General features: G+C 40.8%; 1 protein-coding gene and 1 long non-coding RNA gene across 3 annotated transcripts in view; one reads left to right on the forward strand and one right to left on the reverse strand.

Moving 5' to 3' along the window:
• The first annotated feature begins 1,025 nt into the window (after positions 1-1,025).
• Positions 1,026-8,779, forward strand: LOC143155456 (matrix metalloproteinase-27-like). Of its 2 annotated transcripts, XM_076328228.1 has the most exons (10): positions 1,026-1,209; positions 1,567-1,805; positions 2,422-2,570; positions 2,668-2,796; positions 4,832-4,993; positions 5,166-5,289; positions 6,007-6,137; positions 6,364-6,523; positions 8,082-8,185; positions 8,394-8,779. In XM_076328228.1, exons 1-10 carry the CDS (start codon positions 1,048-1,050, stop codon positions 8,492-8,494), a joined length of 1,461 nt encoding a protein of 486 aa, XP_076184343.1. In that variant the 5' UTR covers positions 1,026-1,047; the 3' UTR covers positions 8,495-8,779. The 2 variants fall into 2 exon arrangements, with proteins under 2 accessions (XP_076184343.1, XP_076184344.1); XM_076328229.1 differs by lacking the exons at positions 8,082-8,185; positions 8,394-8,779 and adding an exon at positions 6,693-6,826.
• Positions 8,780-10,658: 1,879 nt separating this feature from the next.
• LOC143156162 (uncharacterized) overlaps positions 10,659-19,358 on the reverse strand; it is a 46,397-nt gene continuing 37,697 nt past the window's right edge. Inside the window, exon 3 of the long non-coding RNA XR_012994579.1 lies at positions 10,659-10,763. This is a non-coding gene — a long non-coding RNA (uncharacterized LOC143156162). The remainder of the gene's footprint in view (positions 10,764-19,358) is intronic.

The raw sequence follows: 19,358 nt of genomic DNA on the forward strand, positions 1-19,358 counted from the left end.
ACAGCAAAAAAGCCAAAAACACGGAAGCAAGGGCTTCCTGAAAAAGTCACAGTCCAACATGAGGGTATTTCTTACAACTGTTTTGTAAAAGTTGAGTACATGCTGTCAGACCTCCTCTGAGGTGCCAAACACCTTCAGCTCCCATTGCTGCCAGTGGAAGAGGAAGGTGCTTGGCCAGCACAGGGTGAAATCCCATAATTTGTCACAGCTTGTGTGAGTCTTGAAAATTCCTTTATTCTGAATTACTTAAGACAGGAAATAATCATATCCCCTGTGGCTAATGTGGTTAAACTGAAGAAACCTTTTGTGATGAAATGGCAGATAGATAGATGACAGATAGATAGATAGATAGATAGATAGATAGATAGATTAGATAAATGCAGACAGAGATATAAGATTATTTACATCCTTTAGGCTGGATTTATAGGGTAAAATCTTTTTCATTTATGTATAACTTGGATTTCACCAGTATAATTTAAAGAGAACACACCTTTTCAAAGAGTTGCAGGGAAGAGGTGGGGAGTGATTTGGGGTTTTCATCCGTTTTCCAAAACACCCAGTCTCACTTTATGGATCAACTTAAAAAGAAAACTTTCTGCTTACAGTAATTTCTCCCAAAGTTTTAATTTTTTTGGATGGGATTCATATCTGGTGTATGACTCCCATTTTCTAGGCTGAGAATGGTTAAGAGTCCCTGTACATTTGGTGGTCTCATTTCACACATCTGGGTCGGGACAACTTAAAAGGTTTTGTGTTTGTCTGCCATTTCATCTGGCGTGAAATTACTAAGGTTTGCTAAAATTCAGTGTAAAATAACTAAAATTGAGTGCCAGTTTTGAAATGGTAGCCAAGAAGCTTAGGAGTATTCAAATACTAACTGACTTCAGATGTCTGTGAAATCAGATGGGTTTAGTTAAGTTTTATTGTGTCAGCCAGCACAGTGTTATAGGATGTGTGGAGGTAATCAGAGCATGATAAACTCTGAGTCAGTCTACAGCTGACTCTACAAAGTACCCCATAACCATATGAACTGGGATGTGAGAGAGGATGCACACGGAGCAGAAAGCAGACTGCTCTCCTACCAGGACAGACACGAGAGTAAGAATGAAGGATCTTTCACTTTTGCTTTTAACGTGTGCAGCTGTTTCTAACGCTCTTCCTGTCCACCCAGAGAAAGACAACAAAGAAGAAGATGCAATGCTTGTACAGGTAACTACATTGTCCATATCTGAGATCTATTGAGCCCTCTCTTTTTAGATATAATCTGCATGTTCCAGCTACACAGCAGTTTGCTGTCTTTCTGAGACAATGCTATTACACAGAACTCTGTTGCCCAAACTTTACTAAAGTAGGATAAATCTGTACAAACTGGAAATGTCAAGTAAATAAGAGTCAGGGACAACGTCATCAGTTTCTGTTTAGCTGTGATCCTCAGGAAAACATCTGTTGTACTCCAAAATCACAAGCAGATGGTTTTGCCAGCAAAATGCACAAAAAATATCAGTCCTAAGTTATTTAAGAAACAGATCAAAATGTGAAACGTGTTTGCTTTATTTTTTTCACTAGGACTATTTAAATAAATTCTATGCTGTTGAGCCAGATCCAAATCAACTTGGATGGAAAATAAATGCTGAATCCACAGCTGAAAAACTTCAGAAAATGCAACAATTTTTTGGTTTGAAAGTGACTGGAAAACCAGATACTGAGACATTGGAAATGATGAAGAAACCGAGGTGTGGAGTTCCCGATGTGGGTCTCTATGGTGTTACTCTGCCAGGATGGAAAAAAAATAAGCTGACATACAGGTACTATTTCAATAATTACTTTTTGAGTTTAAATTTTGGTTTTGTGGATATCCATATTTGTTATATTTAAATATAACTTCTGTAGCAATTGTTTCCAGTTGGGAATAAAAAAATGTTTCTCTTTCCCCAGCTGTTAGCTATGAGTATTCCTGAGAGGAATTTCTGAGAGCCAAGCTGGGTATTTTACTTTTTCTGAGTCAACCACAGTATTTTGCCTGTCATATATCAATCCTGACAAATACTCTGTGAGCCAAAGAGAAATATCAATTGCACCCTGTACAAGCCCCGTTATCTTCAAAATTTGTTAAGACCAACAGTTTAGTAGTCACAGAAACCTGAGGAGACAACTTTCCTCATGCACAAGAGACGACCTCTTGGCTAAGGGCCATTTTGAGAAAAACTGATACCGTGTACACAATTATTATTATTATTATGAAAAAGGCATGTTGGACAGTTATCACATTCCTCAAACTCACTCAGTCCAAGATTAATCTTGGGAGCTATTGGATTGCAGGTTAAATTGCTTCTTATACATCTCTGTTCATCATCTTAACAATATTAGAGAAATTCTTTCTGCAAACACTAAGTATTATTACTTGAACCCTCATAACCGTAGAATTGTGAACCACACACCAGATATGAGAAAGGAGGATGTGGATAAAGCAATCCAGAAGGCATTTAAAGTGTGGAGCACTGTAACCCCGCTGATTTTCACTCGTATTCATGAGGGAATAGCAGATATAATGATTGCTTTTGGGACCAAAGGTAATACGCTGACTGCATACCAACGGTAAGATTAATTTAAAGATTTTCCAATAGTCATAACATAAACCCAATGTTGTTTCAACATCATATTATTTAGCTCATGGACATTGCCCTCGTTATTTTGATGGCCCCCTTGGTGTCCTCGCTCACGCCTTTCCACCTGGCAATGGTTTTGGTGGTGATGTGCATTTTGATGAGGATGAAGATTGGACCACAGGCTCAGCTGGTAGGTAAAAAAAGGTTTCTGAAGTGTTATGCAGATGGGTAAATTCCTTTCTGATTTACTTAAGTGGAGGAATAGACTGAGATGAAACACAGCATTAACCATAAGAGCAGTTTGAGGATATTACAGGCCATCCTCCAGCTGGGATACTTACAATGATGCTGACATAAAATCAGCCTGATCTACTCTAGTTCTTATTTAACACTGGTAAAGATACCAACAGGACAACCCTTTTCAGATATGAATGCTACAGACACGGGCCACTCTTACCTGGGAGTTGGTAGGGCCCATGCCCTCCAGAGTTTCACAACCCCTGGTAAAACTTTATGACTTTTTCCCCTCCTGGTGCACATGCTGGCACCAAGCCTGGCACTACCACACGCTGCAGACGAAACACACTGTAACTTGCAGCAGCCCTCAGAGGAGATCCCCACCACCTAAAAAACATTACAGCCACCAGTGATAATGAAAAGCCTTCACTAATAATGCCAAGATAGGTCCAACTATAGGCTGTTATAACGTTACTCTGCATTCAAGCTAGGATGGGCTTATACATGAAAGTGCAATTTCAAGAAATTTCAGCTGCCTGCCAGCAGCTGAGAGTCTGAACATGCTGTTCAGGCCACCCATGGGCTGAGATGCAGTGTGTAGAGCTGACTACAGATGTGTGCCACTAGGCCAGAAGAGAGGGGAACGGCGAGTGCTCAACCATCTGGCTGGGACCCATCTGCTCCCCTCAACTCCCTCCCCTCAACCTCCAGGCTGGCCATGCAGCATATACTGCCTCTGACAGATATGTCAGTACCCGGGCACATTACCCTGTTGTACTTTAGACCCTTTTCTCATCCAGTTTTTGGGATGGAAAACTGCAGAGGATAACTGCAGCAGGAGAACTGAGGTCACGCTGGAGGAAAAGCAAGGAGCTAACAAACGAGAAGGTGCTGCAAGAGCACTGCACGAGGAGGAGAGGTATAGGTTTATTGTGGTGGGAAAAAAAAAGAAGGATGAGGGGTGGACATGTCATGTTGATAAAATGTAATGTTTTCCTCACACTGGGACTGAATGGGTCAACCCCAGTTTTTCTGCTGTTCCTCAACAGCACGGCTCCAGTGGCCAGGCATTGCAGAACTCGTTGGAGAGCTCGGAGGACTCGTGAGAGGGGAGGACTGGAAATATGTGTGGAAAAATTGAGGCTTGCTTTGTTTTTTTGAGAAATTGATATCTTGGTTTCAGCCAGCCTTTCTTGGGCAATCGATGACCAGTCCTCTGCTCTGCCACAGACTTGTGATCTTTACTAAGTCTGTTGATATTGCTGGCTCTTGGTCTGCCCGGCAGATGATCATTCTTTCCTAATTCAGAAAGGCGTGTTACTTGGAGGGATGCATGTTGAAGGATATTCCATTTTTATCTATTTACTGTGTTAACATATTTCACTAGGAATAAGCATGCATAAGCATAATATTTTAAAAAGATATTTTATTTTACAAGGCTATAAAGGAACCATACACTTTAAAGTCCTAATGATAAAAAGGTAAATCATTCTGATAACATTATGTTTTTCTTTGCCTATTCATGATCTCACCTTTCTTTCTCAGGTTTGTAGGAGGGAGGGTGACACACCGAGTGACACTTTGGTACCTCGAGTGAGCACAGAGTGCATTGTCCTATCCTTGCCCTGGAAAGCTGTTAGTTTGATCTGACTCACTATCTAATCTGTTCTAGCTCAGCCAGAAAACCCTGCCAGTACATTCCTCAGAGCTGCACCCACACTCACCCCCAGACATCTACTCATGCCACACACATACTTTCAGTAGCTAACAGAAGGAACAGCAGGAAAGAGGGCCAAAAGTCACTCCCTTCTAGTGGGAGAAGAACTCAACCTTATCCTATACAAAAAATATGTTTACATATATGCATGTCTTAGTGAATGTCAATGCATTGTATGAAAACTGTCACCGAGCAATAGCCCTGCTGTGTTCATATCAGCCATTTGCAGACCAAAATTAGACTGATCTCTTCTCTCTATCCATTTTTTAAGGGTTCAACTTGTTCCTCGTTGCTGCTCATGAGTTTGGCCATGCCCTGGGTCTCTCCCATTCTAATGACCAGAGGGCTTTGATGTTCCCCAATTACGCCTACATCAGCCCCAGCGAATTTCCCCTCTCTCCAGATGATATAAGTGGCATTCAGTCCATTTATGGTGAGTAAAATCCATGGCTTAAAAAAAGAAGTAAGCAGGAGAGAAATATTCTCTTTCACAAAGTTTCGCCATAAAAAAAATTGTATTTTCATAATATCAAAAATCCATTTATATGTGAAAACCTTAATGTTTCTAAAGATTTGGTGTATTCTTTCTAAAATGTCTCACTTAGGATCTCTACCAAATGCCCCAGATAAAAGGCCAGCCACCCCTACCTCACCTAAAACCTGTGGCTCCCGGATGTCTTTCGATGCTATAACTACTCTCCGACGAGAAGTCATTTTTCTAAAGGGCAGGTAAATATTGATATGACATTTGTCTCTGTGAGGTTTATTTTTTCTTAATTTCTACAAAGACTGAATACTTTGGTAGTTCACATGATTATGATTATGGGATTTATAATCAGACAAATGGTTAGATTTCTGTTCATGGAAATAAAACTTTTAGCAGATACAAGTTATATTAATAATTTTACAGGATCCCCTGAAAAAACATGCTTCATTTTTTCCAGAAAAATCTCAGTCCCAACAAAGCTTTATTCCCAAATGTATAGACAGTTACACCAAGTAGTGACATGACTAAATGCTGCAACCATTTCCTAAGAAATTAGTGTGTTCTACCATACAGTTGGGCCAATCTCTCCTACAGTCACCTATGCAAGCCCAAAGTCATCCAGGTAAGTCATCCAGGGAATAGCTTACAGTCAGGCTCATCTGGGACCCTATAACTCTCTTACTACATGGTACAGGAACAACCTGAATTTTTCAGCTGCTTGTAGCTGATCCCATTAATCAATCAGTACCAATGAGAAGGGTAATTCCAGGAAGAAGCCAGAATAAAAAAAAACACTCACTTCCCACTGAGGGGAGTGTTTTCCTTTCTGACACATCGACCAAGGTAGCTCCATGGACAAGAAAGAGCTTGTAATCACAATGTTGTTCACATTCTTGTGCATATATAGAAATGTCTGTGGTTTATTATTTACTACAAAAACTGTTTCATATTTAAATCAGGCACTTATGGCGAGTCTATCCTGATAACTCAGAAGTTGAACGTGAATTAATTTCTACCTTCTGGCCAACTCTGCCACCTGGTATTGAAGCTGTGTATGAGAACATGAAAGACCAGATTCTATTTTTCAAAGGTGAAGTATGAGGTTTTCTTTAAATTTTTCTTACCTTTAATTTTGTGGGAAGATGGGAGGAACGGAAGGGTAGCTATATGTGCATAAAATTCACTTTTCAAATAAATTAAAAAAAACTTAGGACATTTCATCTAGTTTTCTTACAACATACACTAAAGGAGTGCATTTTTTCTTTTAATGTCTGAAAATCACTGGTGAAACTAAATTTTTTTTTTTTTTTTAACAGGCAATAAATTCTGGGTTATCAGCGGATATCAGGTGTTGCTTGGTTATCCAAAGAACATCAACACACTGGGCTTCCCTAAAGGTGTCAAGAAAATTGATGCAGCTGTTTGTAATAAAAATACAGGGAAGACAGACTTTTTCATAGGTGACAAGTACTGGAGGTAAGAAAAATTGACAAATGTTTTCTTATGTTTGACTCCAATATAATCTGAATACAATTAAAATCGTCCATGTGATAAAAGAGAAAGTAGACCTTTAGGTACCTGTATGTAACTAGGTAACTCTAGTAATCCTACTTTTCATAGAAATGTTTCTTTGACTCCTGCACAGGGAGAAGAATATAGCTTTGACTTTTGAGAGCTTAAGGGTGTTCTGATGGGCATTCAAGATATGGACCCGTTTTGATGCATTATGCCTGGAAGCTGAAAAAATTCCAGCACATAGAGAATTTTTGCAAGTACAATAGACAAAAGTATGTCTAGAAAATAAAGATCTGAAAGCTAACCTACTTCAACAGAAGGCTGGCTGGGATGGCTTGTGCAGGATTTCTCTGATTTCTGAAAAGTCCTGGATTATTTTATCTCTTTTAGAGAGATAGAAGTGATAGTTCATTTTCCTTTCTTTGGCTGGTTAGCATTGGATTTGCAACATGCTGCTTCTAAACCTGTTCCCAAGCTGTCACGAATGATTCCCGATATGCAAATACCAGGCAAACAGAAGCAAAAAGTCAGCGTTGGGAAGCTGATAGATTCCTCCTGCATGCAAGGACAGCTGCTGCAAAAGCCTTCTGCAGGCAGCCAGGAGTATGCATGGGTCAAACAGACTTTATCGTGACTAATTGTGGGGTTCCTCAGTGAGACATACAGTGTCAGCTGGATTTTGAGCTGCATGTCATTTCCTGTCCTTTGTTTTTGATAATTTTGGAAAGAGTATTTACAATATCTTTCATTGTTATTTTACTGCCTTGGTCACAAGACAAAGGCATGCAAGTAAACCACAGCAAGAATTTCTTACCTAGTAACTCATTCTCTCAGTCTCATGTCCCTGTGAAAAGTGTTTCTTGTATCCAAGGAGAATTAAAAAAAGGCTTGTTTATTTATTTGTTTGGTTTTTTTTTTTTTTTTTTTCCCCCCTGAGAGGGTTCCTCAAATCTTGAAGAACCTTTTAGATCCTCCTTTCAGCCCCCAAATTCAGCCCTATCTCATAAAAATTGTCCTGGCTCAGTTAGGAACAACTTGATTGTATTAGAAATAAGTCATCTTCCTTTCCTCCATCCAAATCTGTCAGCTAGTAGAGGACTATGTACAATATCATATCAAAGTCTAAAAGGAGTTTAAAATTCATGGAATAGATATGTGCAGTCGCTATGGTGGGAATCAACCCAGCCAGTTTCCATGCACTGCCTGTCACACTGCTATCATTAGAGGAGGTAAATCCCATCCCTGCTGTCAAAAATCTGGGTCTTCCTTCAATTTGTCTCACTCCAGATGCTTGTTTGGAGCTGTGCCTGCCTTTATGAGCAAACAAGTAGCCACCTCATGGAAAACATGATGGCCAGCATCCTGCAGACATTTGTTCAAGTAGATAAATTTACTCTCTGTAACCCCACTGAAATCAGTCAAACTACAGATGATGGACACCTTTCAGCAGCTACTTAATTCTTTGCAGAATTGATATCTAAACACTGTAAAATTACATGTCTCCCTTCATATGATTTAGGTTTGATGAAAACAGTCAGTCTATGGAGAAAGGTTATCCTAGACAGACAGTTGATGACTTTCCAGGAATTAACGAGAAGGTTGACGCTGTTTTCCAACAGAGAGGTAAATGAAATGAGCTTTTAAGTAAAATCGGTTTACTTGTAAAGAACATAAGTTCTGGAGTTATGATGAATGTCATTATTGCTGTATCCTGCAAAAGGTAGAACTGAAGATATGCTCTCCTGTGTGTACAAAGTTGATGTTCCCTGCTTTGTCAGAATGAAGCTATTTCTTGTATCCATAACATAATGTTTTATTTTTTTATTTCCAGGATTATTCTACTTCTTCCATGGATCGAAGCAGTGGGAGTTCGACCCTACTGCTAAAAAAGTTATCCGCGAAATAAAGAGTAACAGCTGGTTTAACTGTTAATGTCATTAAACTTTCTTACACACAGCAAATGAGAATAAAAATAACTCTAGATTTCTCAAAGGTTGTTCATATATACACTACTGTACAGAAGAGGCAAAAGGATTAGTTTTCATATATGTCTACTATTTTAATAAATTGGCATGTCAGCTCTAATCGTACCTCCAAAGGCTAGAACAAAACTGCATTTTTTCCCCTGATTAAGTGCAAAATGTCCAACACAATTTATTATTTTATACTCCAGATGGGTTTTCAAATATTTTGGCAATAAACGGTTTTAGGTTGATGTCAACTATTTTCTGCTTCATCTGTTGAAGACATTCTATACTTCTGAGGTGTGAAAGACTTCAGGTTAATATGCTAATATCCTTCCAACATACAATGTTTGCATTTTGCTTCTTTTCTCTCCAAACAGCTTCAGGAGCCAGGCTTTTCATTAATCACTTGTTTTTCTGTCCTCTCTCCTGCATCTTCTGCTGCTCTTCTTTGACTATCGCAGATTCGTCCCTTTCACATACCAGTATTTTGCCACCAAAGTCACCCTCCAGCCCCAGCGTCTAAATACATTATCTCACCCTGATCTGTCTTTATAGCATAAACAATTAGCATTTCATCAGTGGCCATTTTTTGTGAATCTATGAATGACATCCTTCACAAATCAGCCCTGTCCTATTCAAGAAATAGATTTAATTACCATGTCATGGAGCACCTTTGCTCCGCTAACACAAAGCATGTGCTTCAAGTGCACATGTATCTGAGATTTACTACATGCTGCCATCGCACATGGAGCAAACTCCTCACAAAATCAAACAAAATCTGTAAAGTCACAGCCATATCCTCTCCAAGTATTTCTTTTACATTTAATTCTGGAAACAGGCCCAGAACACACTGCCAAAAAGCTGGACATACTGCCTGCATGGCTGGGTATATATGAGAATATGGTCTCATTAGTATTGGCTTGTCCTCCTGCTCCCTAGTTCTCACATATCTGGCTGTTTTACACACCTGTTGCATGTTTGAGTAAAAAGTTTCTTTTTGCTATGTGCTTTTACAGTACCAGATACAATAATGCAATGATCCCAACCTGAACCTTACCCACCTGATTTGGTGTAAACAGTGAGAGTACCGTTATGTTGCTGCTATGGCTATGAGAACTCCGCTAGCTTGGTTCCCACCACGAAATCAAAATAGAGGCTCAGATATGCTGTTTCACTGATCTACAAAACTAATCGTGGTGAACACCATCACACTCTAGATTCCTAACAAAATTTAAACTTAAAGTGGGGTGAAATGGTAGACATTTGGGTGAGATTCGTCTGACCTGACTTAACTTTAGCTTTCTGTCTATCTACATATCTACTCTACAAGAGTTAGGGAAGATTCCTGTACTGAAAGAAGAAGGAGAAGTTCTCCACAACATTACTTATCTCATCTCATCCAAAGACTGTGCTGGGGCAAACCAGTATCTTCAGCCCCTGGAGAAAATATCTCTTTGCAGAGGAAGGCTAGCCAACTAGCTTAGAGTAGCTAACTTTCAGACGGCTACAGTTTGGTGGAATTTATAGTGTCTTTGCTGGGTATCTTTCAGTTTTTATGTGATCCAAAATAGGACATCCTACTTTTATCCTCTCTGATGTTAACTTTTTGGCAAGATACACCAGCAGCTTTTTATATGACCACAAGCCAGTGATAAAGTTGTCTGAAGACACCTGCTTGGACTGACACTGCCTGTGGAGTGAACATGATATCCCACGAGACAAGAACAGAACATGCTGGAGGCAGGTGGGATGGAGACGGTTGCTTACCTGTATTTTATTACCTGTATTTCCAGCCTCCCTAAACTGTTCTCCGGCATTCAATTCAATTGACGGCTGTGTGGAAAGCACAGTTTTAACAGCATGATCACAAAAGCTGCCAAGTTACACCCAAGTGTTTATACTCAGAGGCAAGATTACTCTTTCACAAACACTGCTCAGTGTGTAATACAACTGTAATTTTAGCTGCAAGAAAAGTTTAATCATTGAGTCATGAAGGAGATTATTCAGTTCTTCGTAATACATGGTCAAGTTCCTTTGTCTTCAGATACATAAACAAACATTGCAGCTACTCTGTGCTCCTTCTTTTCTCAGGTGAAACATTGCTTCACAATTTATATAAATCCCTTGACTTAAGGAAAGTTAATCTTTAACAATGAAAAGCTGTTAATGAAGTTTTCTGACTGGCAGCTTTGGCATTCTGTTAAACCAGCATGGGGTACATGTTCGCAGGTCACCTGCAAAAATAAATAAAGCAATGAGTACTGCTTTTCCTTTATTTGCGAAAAAGGCCTGAAAAGTCACTCCCAACACAAAAAGACTTGACCTTTGATTAGTGATAACAGCTTGGTCACTCAGTTTTCCCTCTTCACTTGTCATTTCTTTGGAGGAATAGGAACCGGAATAGGAGTGTCACAGCAGAAATCCAGTAAGTGATGAGTGCTTAGTGGTGGTCCCTTTCCTCCATCTCTGCCAGGAGCCTGGCTAACATGGAATTGCGTCTCGCACCTCACCATATCCTCCCACAGCCCTAGAGAGCTCCCAATACCACCTCCGCAGCACTCTCTTATGTCACCTATAGGTCCTCAAAATGCATGTCCCCATTCTACATTTAGGTTACCAGCTGAGTAATGCTGTGCAGTTACCTGTGGGCTGACCAGCCACTGGCCCCACAGCCCAACCAAGGGATGAATTATCCACCTTCCCATTAATAGGTTTTTTTCTCCTCTAGCCAGCTGCTATTTTCCACAAAACCGGTAGGAACTAGTGTCTCAATTCGGCTTGGCTGAGCTCTGGGGCCTCCAACATAAGAAGGACATGGACCTGTTGGAGCAAGTCCAGAGGAGGGCCATGAAGATGCTCAGAGGGCTGGAGCACCTCTCCTATGAAGAACGGCTGAGAGAGTTGGGGTTGTTCAGCCTGGAGAAGAGAAGGCTTCAGGGAGACCTTACAGAAGCCTTCCAGTACCTGAAGGGCCTACAAGAAAGCTGGAGAGGGACTTTTTACAAGGGCATATAGTGATAGGACAAGGGGTAATGGCTTTAAACTGAAAGAAGGTAGATTTAGACTAGATATAAGGAAGAAATTCTTCACTATGAGGGTGGTGAGGCACTGGAACAGGTTGCCCAGAGCAGTTGTGGATGCCCCATCCCTGGAAGTGTTGGATGGGGCTTTGAGCAACCTGATCTAGTGGAAGGTGTGCCTGCCCATGGTATGGGGGTTGGAACTAGATGATCTTTAAGGTCCCTTCCAACTCAAACCATCCTATGATTCTATCATTCTATGATAAGTTGGCCAGTACCTTCAGTTACTGTGGGACCAGATGGACACACAAACAGACACACAGAAAACAGGATCCCACATGGTCAAGCTAAAATAATTTTCTTGGTGTTTTTACTAAACATCCTTCTTGCTTTCCACTGCACATTTCCATTTGGTTTTGTAATGTCATATTTCCCCTACTGTTGACCGGAGGAGTTTGGAAGGGCAGACAAGGCAAGGCAGAAAAGACATACAAAAACAAGAAGAAAGCTAATACATACTTGTCTTTCCAGTTGTTTCATATCACAAAGAAAAAACATTCATTTGTTTCTCGGCCAATTAATGTCTTTTTAACAGCTGTTTTTCAAATGGATCATGAGATCGTGATGATGAGACTGGATTAGGAAATGAGGAAATTATGCATCTTAATGTAATGTGTTGCTGAGACACACAAAGTACAGCATCCCTAATAGATTGTCCTGAAAAGTCCTGCTCACTTCTCTGCCTGCAAGAACCTGGTCTCTCAGCACTGGCATGGGAGTGTTTTAGCAGGAGCTGTGTATAATCAAATACTTGCTAGAGCAGAGCTTAAATGCCATCTCTTCTGCTTACTCTTCCAGGTGAGCAACCTGTCCCCTGTGCTCTTGGGTGACAGACAGATGCCCCAAAAGCCTTGAGAAAACTGATACTAACTCTTTCTAAGGGTTTGGTACCTTAAAGGAAGAAAAAAGACAAGCATGGGAGCTTATGTATGGAGGAAGAACTTGTCATTACCTGGATGTATATAACTGTTCTTCCCTGCACTCGCTCGTTCTGGCTGTGAATCAGAGTTTTTTATGGTCTGCCTGTATTCATTAATTAAATCACCCGGGGGGGGGGGGGGGTGGGGGCTGTTGTGTTTTTTCCTCATGCGTCATGTGCTTCATGTGTTTTTATGATCTGTAAGCCCTGTGTCTTGCTACCTTTCAATAAGTGAGTGGACATAGATGCATGTGTGTGAGTGTTTGTGTGCTCCCACAAAAGTGCCTTGCCCACAGGTGCATGTAGGTCTGTGCAGCCTCTGTGGGGCTCTGCAGGCCTGCGGAGGCTAAAGGAGTAGGGGATCTCACCAGCTGTGTGGAAATGCCTTTTGTGTGTTTTACGAATGAAAGCTGCCTGTAGAACTGAGGGCACTACAGCCTCCACATAAATGAGCAACACAAGGTTTTAAACCATCAGATAAAAAGCCAACATGAGCTCTAAAAGACTAAGTACAGGGTGGGTAACTCAGGCTTTTGATATATTAAATGACTGTGGGATGTCTCTTTGACCTTGGATTGATGAGGGTGGTGGTTACTTTTGGAGTAAAACAGTTGCTGAGGATGCAGAAGATTAGCACAGGCTGACAAAGAAAATGCTGATTCTTGCCACAGGCTGGAGTTATGAACCTTACATTGCAGAGCACAGCATACACATCCCATGGCGGCAGCCCGCAGGGACCAGCCGGCGCTCCCCACCACCCCATGCGTCAGGGTCCCCAGGCTGGGAGCGGAGGGGCACAGCTGCCAGCCACCCGGCGTCATAGCTGCCACCCAGCGTCACAGCTGTCTTGGCATCTGCTCTGGGTTAGCTCCCGACAGCTCATCTCCTCAGACATTTAGTCTTAATTGTGCAGTTATGCAGCTCATAATTTTCTAAGTAATAGTTTTCATAAAGGTATTTTAAAGAGAAAAATATATGCAAGGAGAAGCACTTAGATTTGAAAATGAAAAATTCTTTGTTAAATCTATTAATAATGTAATTTAAATTAAATAAACCGAGCAGTGTTTACCATATTGCTGGTGATTCAAAATCATGAAAGATAAAACATTGATAGAGAACTAGAAACTATGTCCTGAAGGACTCAGTCCCCTAAACTGTCAGCAACTATTATGGGAACTGGTAAAAGCTGTTTTACCCTAGATTGAGAAGGTTGCACTGGTGTGCTGGTTTTGGCTGGGGTAGAGTTAATTTTCTTCATAGTAGCTGGTATGAGGCTATGTTTTGGATTTGTGATGAAAACAGTGTTGATAACACAGGGATGTTTTAGTTACTGCTGAGCAGTGCTTACACAGAGCCAAGGCCTTTTCTGCTTCTCACACCACCCCACCAGTGAGTAGGCTGGGGGTGCACAAGAAGCTGGGAGGGGACACAGCTGGGACAGATGACCCAAACTGACCAAAGGGATATTCCACACCATATGACGTCATGCTCAGCATAGAAAGCTGGGGGAAAAAGAAGGAAGGGGGGGACGTTTGGAGTGATGGTGTTTGTCTTCCCAAGTAACCGTTACGCGTGATGGAGCCCTGCTTTCCTGGGGATGGCTGAACACCTGCCTGCCGATGGGAAGGAGTGAATAAATTCCTTGTGTTGCTTTGCTTGTGTGTGCGCACCGCTTTTGCTTTACCTATTAAACTGTCTTTATCTCAACCCACGAGTTTTCTCACTTTTAGTTTTCTGATTCTCTCCCCCATCCCACCGGGGTGGAGCGAGCAAGCGGCTGTGTGGTGCTTAGTTGCTTGGTGGGATTAAACCATGAGAACTGGTTAAGGTGAAAAATCAATATTTAAAAATGAAGGTGTTTTCAAAAAAAATAGCTTACAGACATATGGTAAATGCTGTTATTAAACAGAAGAACTTGGTAATAAAGATGAAAAATATATAGTTTATAAAAAGCACTGGAAAACATTTTTCAAATGTGTGTATGTATATATTACAAATATATATGCATTTACCTCTAGCTATGTTTCAGACTATCATGATTACTTTTATAAACACTGCTTTTGATTTTCACCCAAGATTACAGAGGAAGTGATTTATACAATAAATATATGAACACTTTTCTTTAAATCATGGTGTAATTTAGCTTAGGTTATTATATTTTTCCAAGGAGCTGAACAGTGTATTTATCACTTCATACCACTGTGAACAGGATTATTGTGAACAAACCAGGCTCTTAATGCAAAAGAAATACATTTTGTTTAAGAAAGCAAGGAAAGTTTGCACTGATCTCAGGAGGAGACCAAACTGCCACAGGTATGTTTTGGAGCAAAATTCTGCAAGTTAACAAGTGTTTGTTTACAGAGGTGTACAGAAACATCACCTGGACATGTATTTTAACAAGCATAGACTATGGAAGGAGGATGGCTATTATTAAAGATGTCTTTTTCATTTCTAAGAGTGATAAACTCTTTTCTCATTTCCAGGATCACAGTGCAGCCTGTGTATATCATGAGCTAGAGGACAAGCTTTAATTAGAGAAGAAGGTGCTGACTCAGCAAAGCCTTCAAACTCATGCCAAAATTTAAACACGTATTTAACTAACACTACTTTTGAAATCTTTTGCTCAGAGTCCTAATGAAGACATCTGTGCTCATTATGACTATAGAAATGTACTGCCATAACAAAGTTCACACAGAGCATGGCCATTCCTCAAGCACTTGGCTGAAGAAATGTGCATTCACACTGTTACATTCAAAATGATCTGCACATGAAACAAGAATGGACGCCACCATCTTCCGTCCCCTTGCAGTCCCCTCGACTCTCATCCCCAGAGCTTCACCTGCCACCCTGCAGACTTTTCTGCCTCTGCCTCTGGTTTTGCAAAGGTTATCCTCAGGTGCAGATTATTGGAGGTCATAATATTGGGAATCAGTGCTATTAAAAGGCAGAAGGCTAAATAAAATGCAAATTGTACAAAGGGAAATACAGAGGTCATTCATTCATTTCTGAATATGCTGGGGGATATTTTTGCACACATGGTATTTCTGTAAGAATTTGTTTAGACTGTGAAGGCCAAGTTCTAATTATCTAATTTCCACCTATATTCTTGTGTCTGGGCATCCTACTGACTGGATCTGAGCCTTTAAAGATGTTTAACCATCAGGAAAATATAAGTCTCTGCAATTTGGGGTGAATTTGACTATCATGACCCCATCTTTAAAGCTTTAAAGTGAGTATGAAACAAAACACGCATGGAAAAAGGATCCTGAACTTAGAGAACATACTGACAATGGGCAGGAATAAAGATTTTATCTCTTAAAGCACCTATTTGAGGCAGGGGACAAAGGAACTATAAACTTTAACACTAGGATAAGGATGCCTAGAAAGGCTGAATGTACATTAGCATTTTGGTTCAGAGCAGTGTGGTTTTGAAGCCAGCCTCCTCATTGCCCTCACTTGCCATGCATGGTTTCATCTTGTGGAGCACTTTGTGGCCACAAAAATCAAATTCCTGGTGGAGAAATCTATATGGAAGGCTCTGCTGCAGCTGCCCACGTGCCTAATGGAGAGATCTGAGCTCGGACCAAAGAATTGTCCTTTGGACACCTTCAAACCATGTGGCCAAGGGAAAGTGTTTTAGCACCAGAAGTCAGACCCAAGTCTCCTACTGAATGCTTTGCCTGTGTGTAGCTAACAGCAGGGAGTTATAAAAAAGATTAATTTAGCCCTCAAGTAATGTTTCTCTCAGCAGCAGTTATAAAAAATGTAGTTGTGCATGCCTCAAATCATGCTGGAATATGCTTGTGGTGTTCAAGACAAACAGATGAATACCTGGTCTGGGCAGCTTTCCCTGAGAAAATTGAGTGTTTATGTTTGCTGGTGGTACCACAATCACCTGAACTGATATAGTGTATAAGCCTCGATTCACTTGTACCCTTTCTATTTACTTAGAAATTACAAAATCAAAGTCAGTTTTTCAGCAACATGACCCTAAAGTGTCTGGCAGGAGTTAACATTTAGTGTAACACATAGATACTAAGCAGGTAAAACAAATATGCACTGGGAGGAGAAATAAGGAGTTTGCGTGCACAGTCAGGTGGTGTAACTAGCCGACATGGGTTGCCTGTGGCCATCTGAAATCCCACAGCTTCATTTCAGGGCTGTGCTTTGCAATGTTATTCTTGGTCCAAAATTAAAGCCAGAAGAACAACCACTGTGTCATTAACCAAGTGTGGAAGCACTAACTGAATCCTCTCTTATAACCCTGCTGGAAAATCAAAGGATTGCTCAGTTTTACACAGAAGGGAACAGAGCCAAAGAAAAGAGAAGCTGCTCACCAAAATCTGTGTAAGAAACCTACTTGGGAATCCCTATGTAGCCTCCACATTCCCACGGCCATTCCCTCATCCCAGGTTATCAGACCTCTCTCTAGAAGTTAATACTGGGTCCAAGATGTGACCTACTTCTTTCATGGATTGCGTCCAGTCACTACCTTGCTCTCCTGCCCTACTCCTCACCCAATCCTTTTTTTTTTTTTTTGGCTTTAAAAGCTAAATCTTGGAGTCTCACAGTTAAATAAAAAGACTCTTGTAGCTTGTGAAGCGCCAAAAGGGCTGCTTGTAACATAATGTCAGGCCCTCGCCTCTACCTTGGGGCAGCTGGGGCTTCCCCACCACCACCAGGCAAAAGCATCCCCATCCCTACAGTCCGACACAGCAAGTCCCAGGCTCATGTCACACGGCACCTATTCCCCCTTCCCACTGAGCTTGCACTCTTTTTGGGGAAACCTGGTTGAACGTCAGATTTGCCCTGATTTTGACCAGGGTATGTGCTGATTTGGAAGCTCCTTTTCAAAATCATCTGTGCCGCCCTGCCTCCACCATGCTTAATCACAAGAAAATCAGCAGAAGAAAGCATGCCACTGACAAATCACAGGGTTTCCACAAAGATTTCTGTAACATTAGAGTTCCCAAGGTCTTGATTGTGTTTGAGATACAATAACGAATACATTCCCCACAGTGTAATTAGACAGAGTAATTCAGAGTGTAATCTAGACGTCTGTAGCTATCCATGCAACTCAAACTAGTTGTCCATGCAACTCAAAAACTGCAAAACAGAGCTCCTCCCCTCCCAAAAATCAGCATGTAAGGCTGAAAAATTAAACCTTAGCATTTTTGTCTTGGCAAGCATACAAAGCATAACTGTTATGATCAGTAGATAGCCGATATCCTTGTCCCTTCAAAGGACACGGATAGGAGAACTTCACAGAGTTCATACCCACCCCAATTCATGACCAATCCCTTCTCTTTCTCAAGATTTGAGTGTCACAATGATTATCAGTCCCTTCCTAGTTGGTTTAGATTTTTTTTTTGTTTGTTTTCCACTGCAAACCTAACCCACATTGCTGGGAAACCAGGAAGATGACAAGGGAGGGCACTGAGGATTGCTGCAGATGAGCGCCTGAAGGTGTGTGGCAGGGGGATGAGCATGGGTATCTAAACATAGGCATTTACAGAAGGGCTCTCCCCATCTTGCTTTCAGTGTAGTAGGGCTTTATTATTAGAAGTGCAGGATGAAGTACAAGAGAATAAAACATACACAACTATCACATGAAACAGTAACTTGATAACATGTAGAGTATTGTTGTTAAATTATAGGTACATTAATTTTTATTTGTCATTTAAATAACATTTTTATATTCTTAGTTCCATGCTTGTAATAAAGGAAATAAATACATTGTCTGAAACGAACCATGGGATATGAAACATGGAACATTCCTGGGAGAAAGATATAGACAAATTATATAAAGCATACAACAATCCAAAATTTCATAACACTCCTTAGAGTCACCACATGTGACAGACACTTGCTGCTAAGGGGCTAAAGTAAAGAGAAAAAAAGAAATCACTGCAAATTCTCTTAAAACAGACAAAAAAAGGGAATAGTCTGTGACTACACACTTTAAATAGGCCACTAACTGTGAGGTCCTGTAACAAACCATGTTTTGGTCTTTGGTGAAGATTGGCAGACAGGAAAGCTCACTAAAGCAAAGTCCTAGAGCTCCTCTTTAGAGTATTCACTCCAGTTCCACAGTGGAAATGGATTCATCCCCTCTATATTATTAATTACAAATAGCTTTTCCAGGCAAGTCATTCTCTTGTTTGCATTTGCATAGAACTCAGTGCTTTGTGAACACAACATCTACTCATTACACTCATGGGCAAGTAACAAAGACGATTTATCTAACTCCCCAAATGAAATAAATTTGCTGATCAAGGGCATTCATTTTGATCTGCTTCTGCAACACTAAGCAAAAACCAGCACATAGTTATTTCCTGCAGCCACCTCTTCTGGGAGCCTTTCCCTCCTTTGGCATGGGCAGCCAGGAACCATTCTCAGGGAGGTATGGACTGCTTAAAATCTGGTCTCTGCACCTACTGCTAGTCACCACAGCAGAGCTGACGTTGTAAGAGAAATACCGGGCTGCTTCTTTTTGCACGCTGAAGAAAATGGTTGTAGTGTGAATACTCTATAACACAGCACAGTTATGTGCCATTGGTGTGTAAGACAGAGCGGTTCCTAATCCTCTCTCTTAGACAAAGTTAATTTGTCATCATCCAGCAGTAAAACCAAACCATTTACCTGTACAACCACTTGGCTGGCAGCTATAATTGCCAGCATCTTATGATATCTGATAAAGAGACTAAGGTCATGTTTCATTACCATGTACAGTGGTAAGTTTATCTCCGTGCACAGTAATAAGTTTATCTCACTCTTTTGACAGAATACATAGTAGAAATAATAACAGTATCTTTCCTGTGCTACTGCTA

This window comes from Aptenodytes patagonicus, chromosome 1 (genome assembly GCF_965638725.1).
Source record: "Aptenodytes patagonicus chromosome 1, bAptPat1.pri.cur, whole genome shotgun sequence".
Taxonomy (NCBI): Eukaryota; Metazoa; Chordata; class Aves; order Sphenisciformes; family Spheniscidae; genus Aptenodytes; species Aptenodytes patagonicus.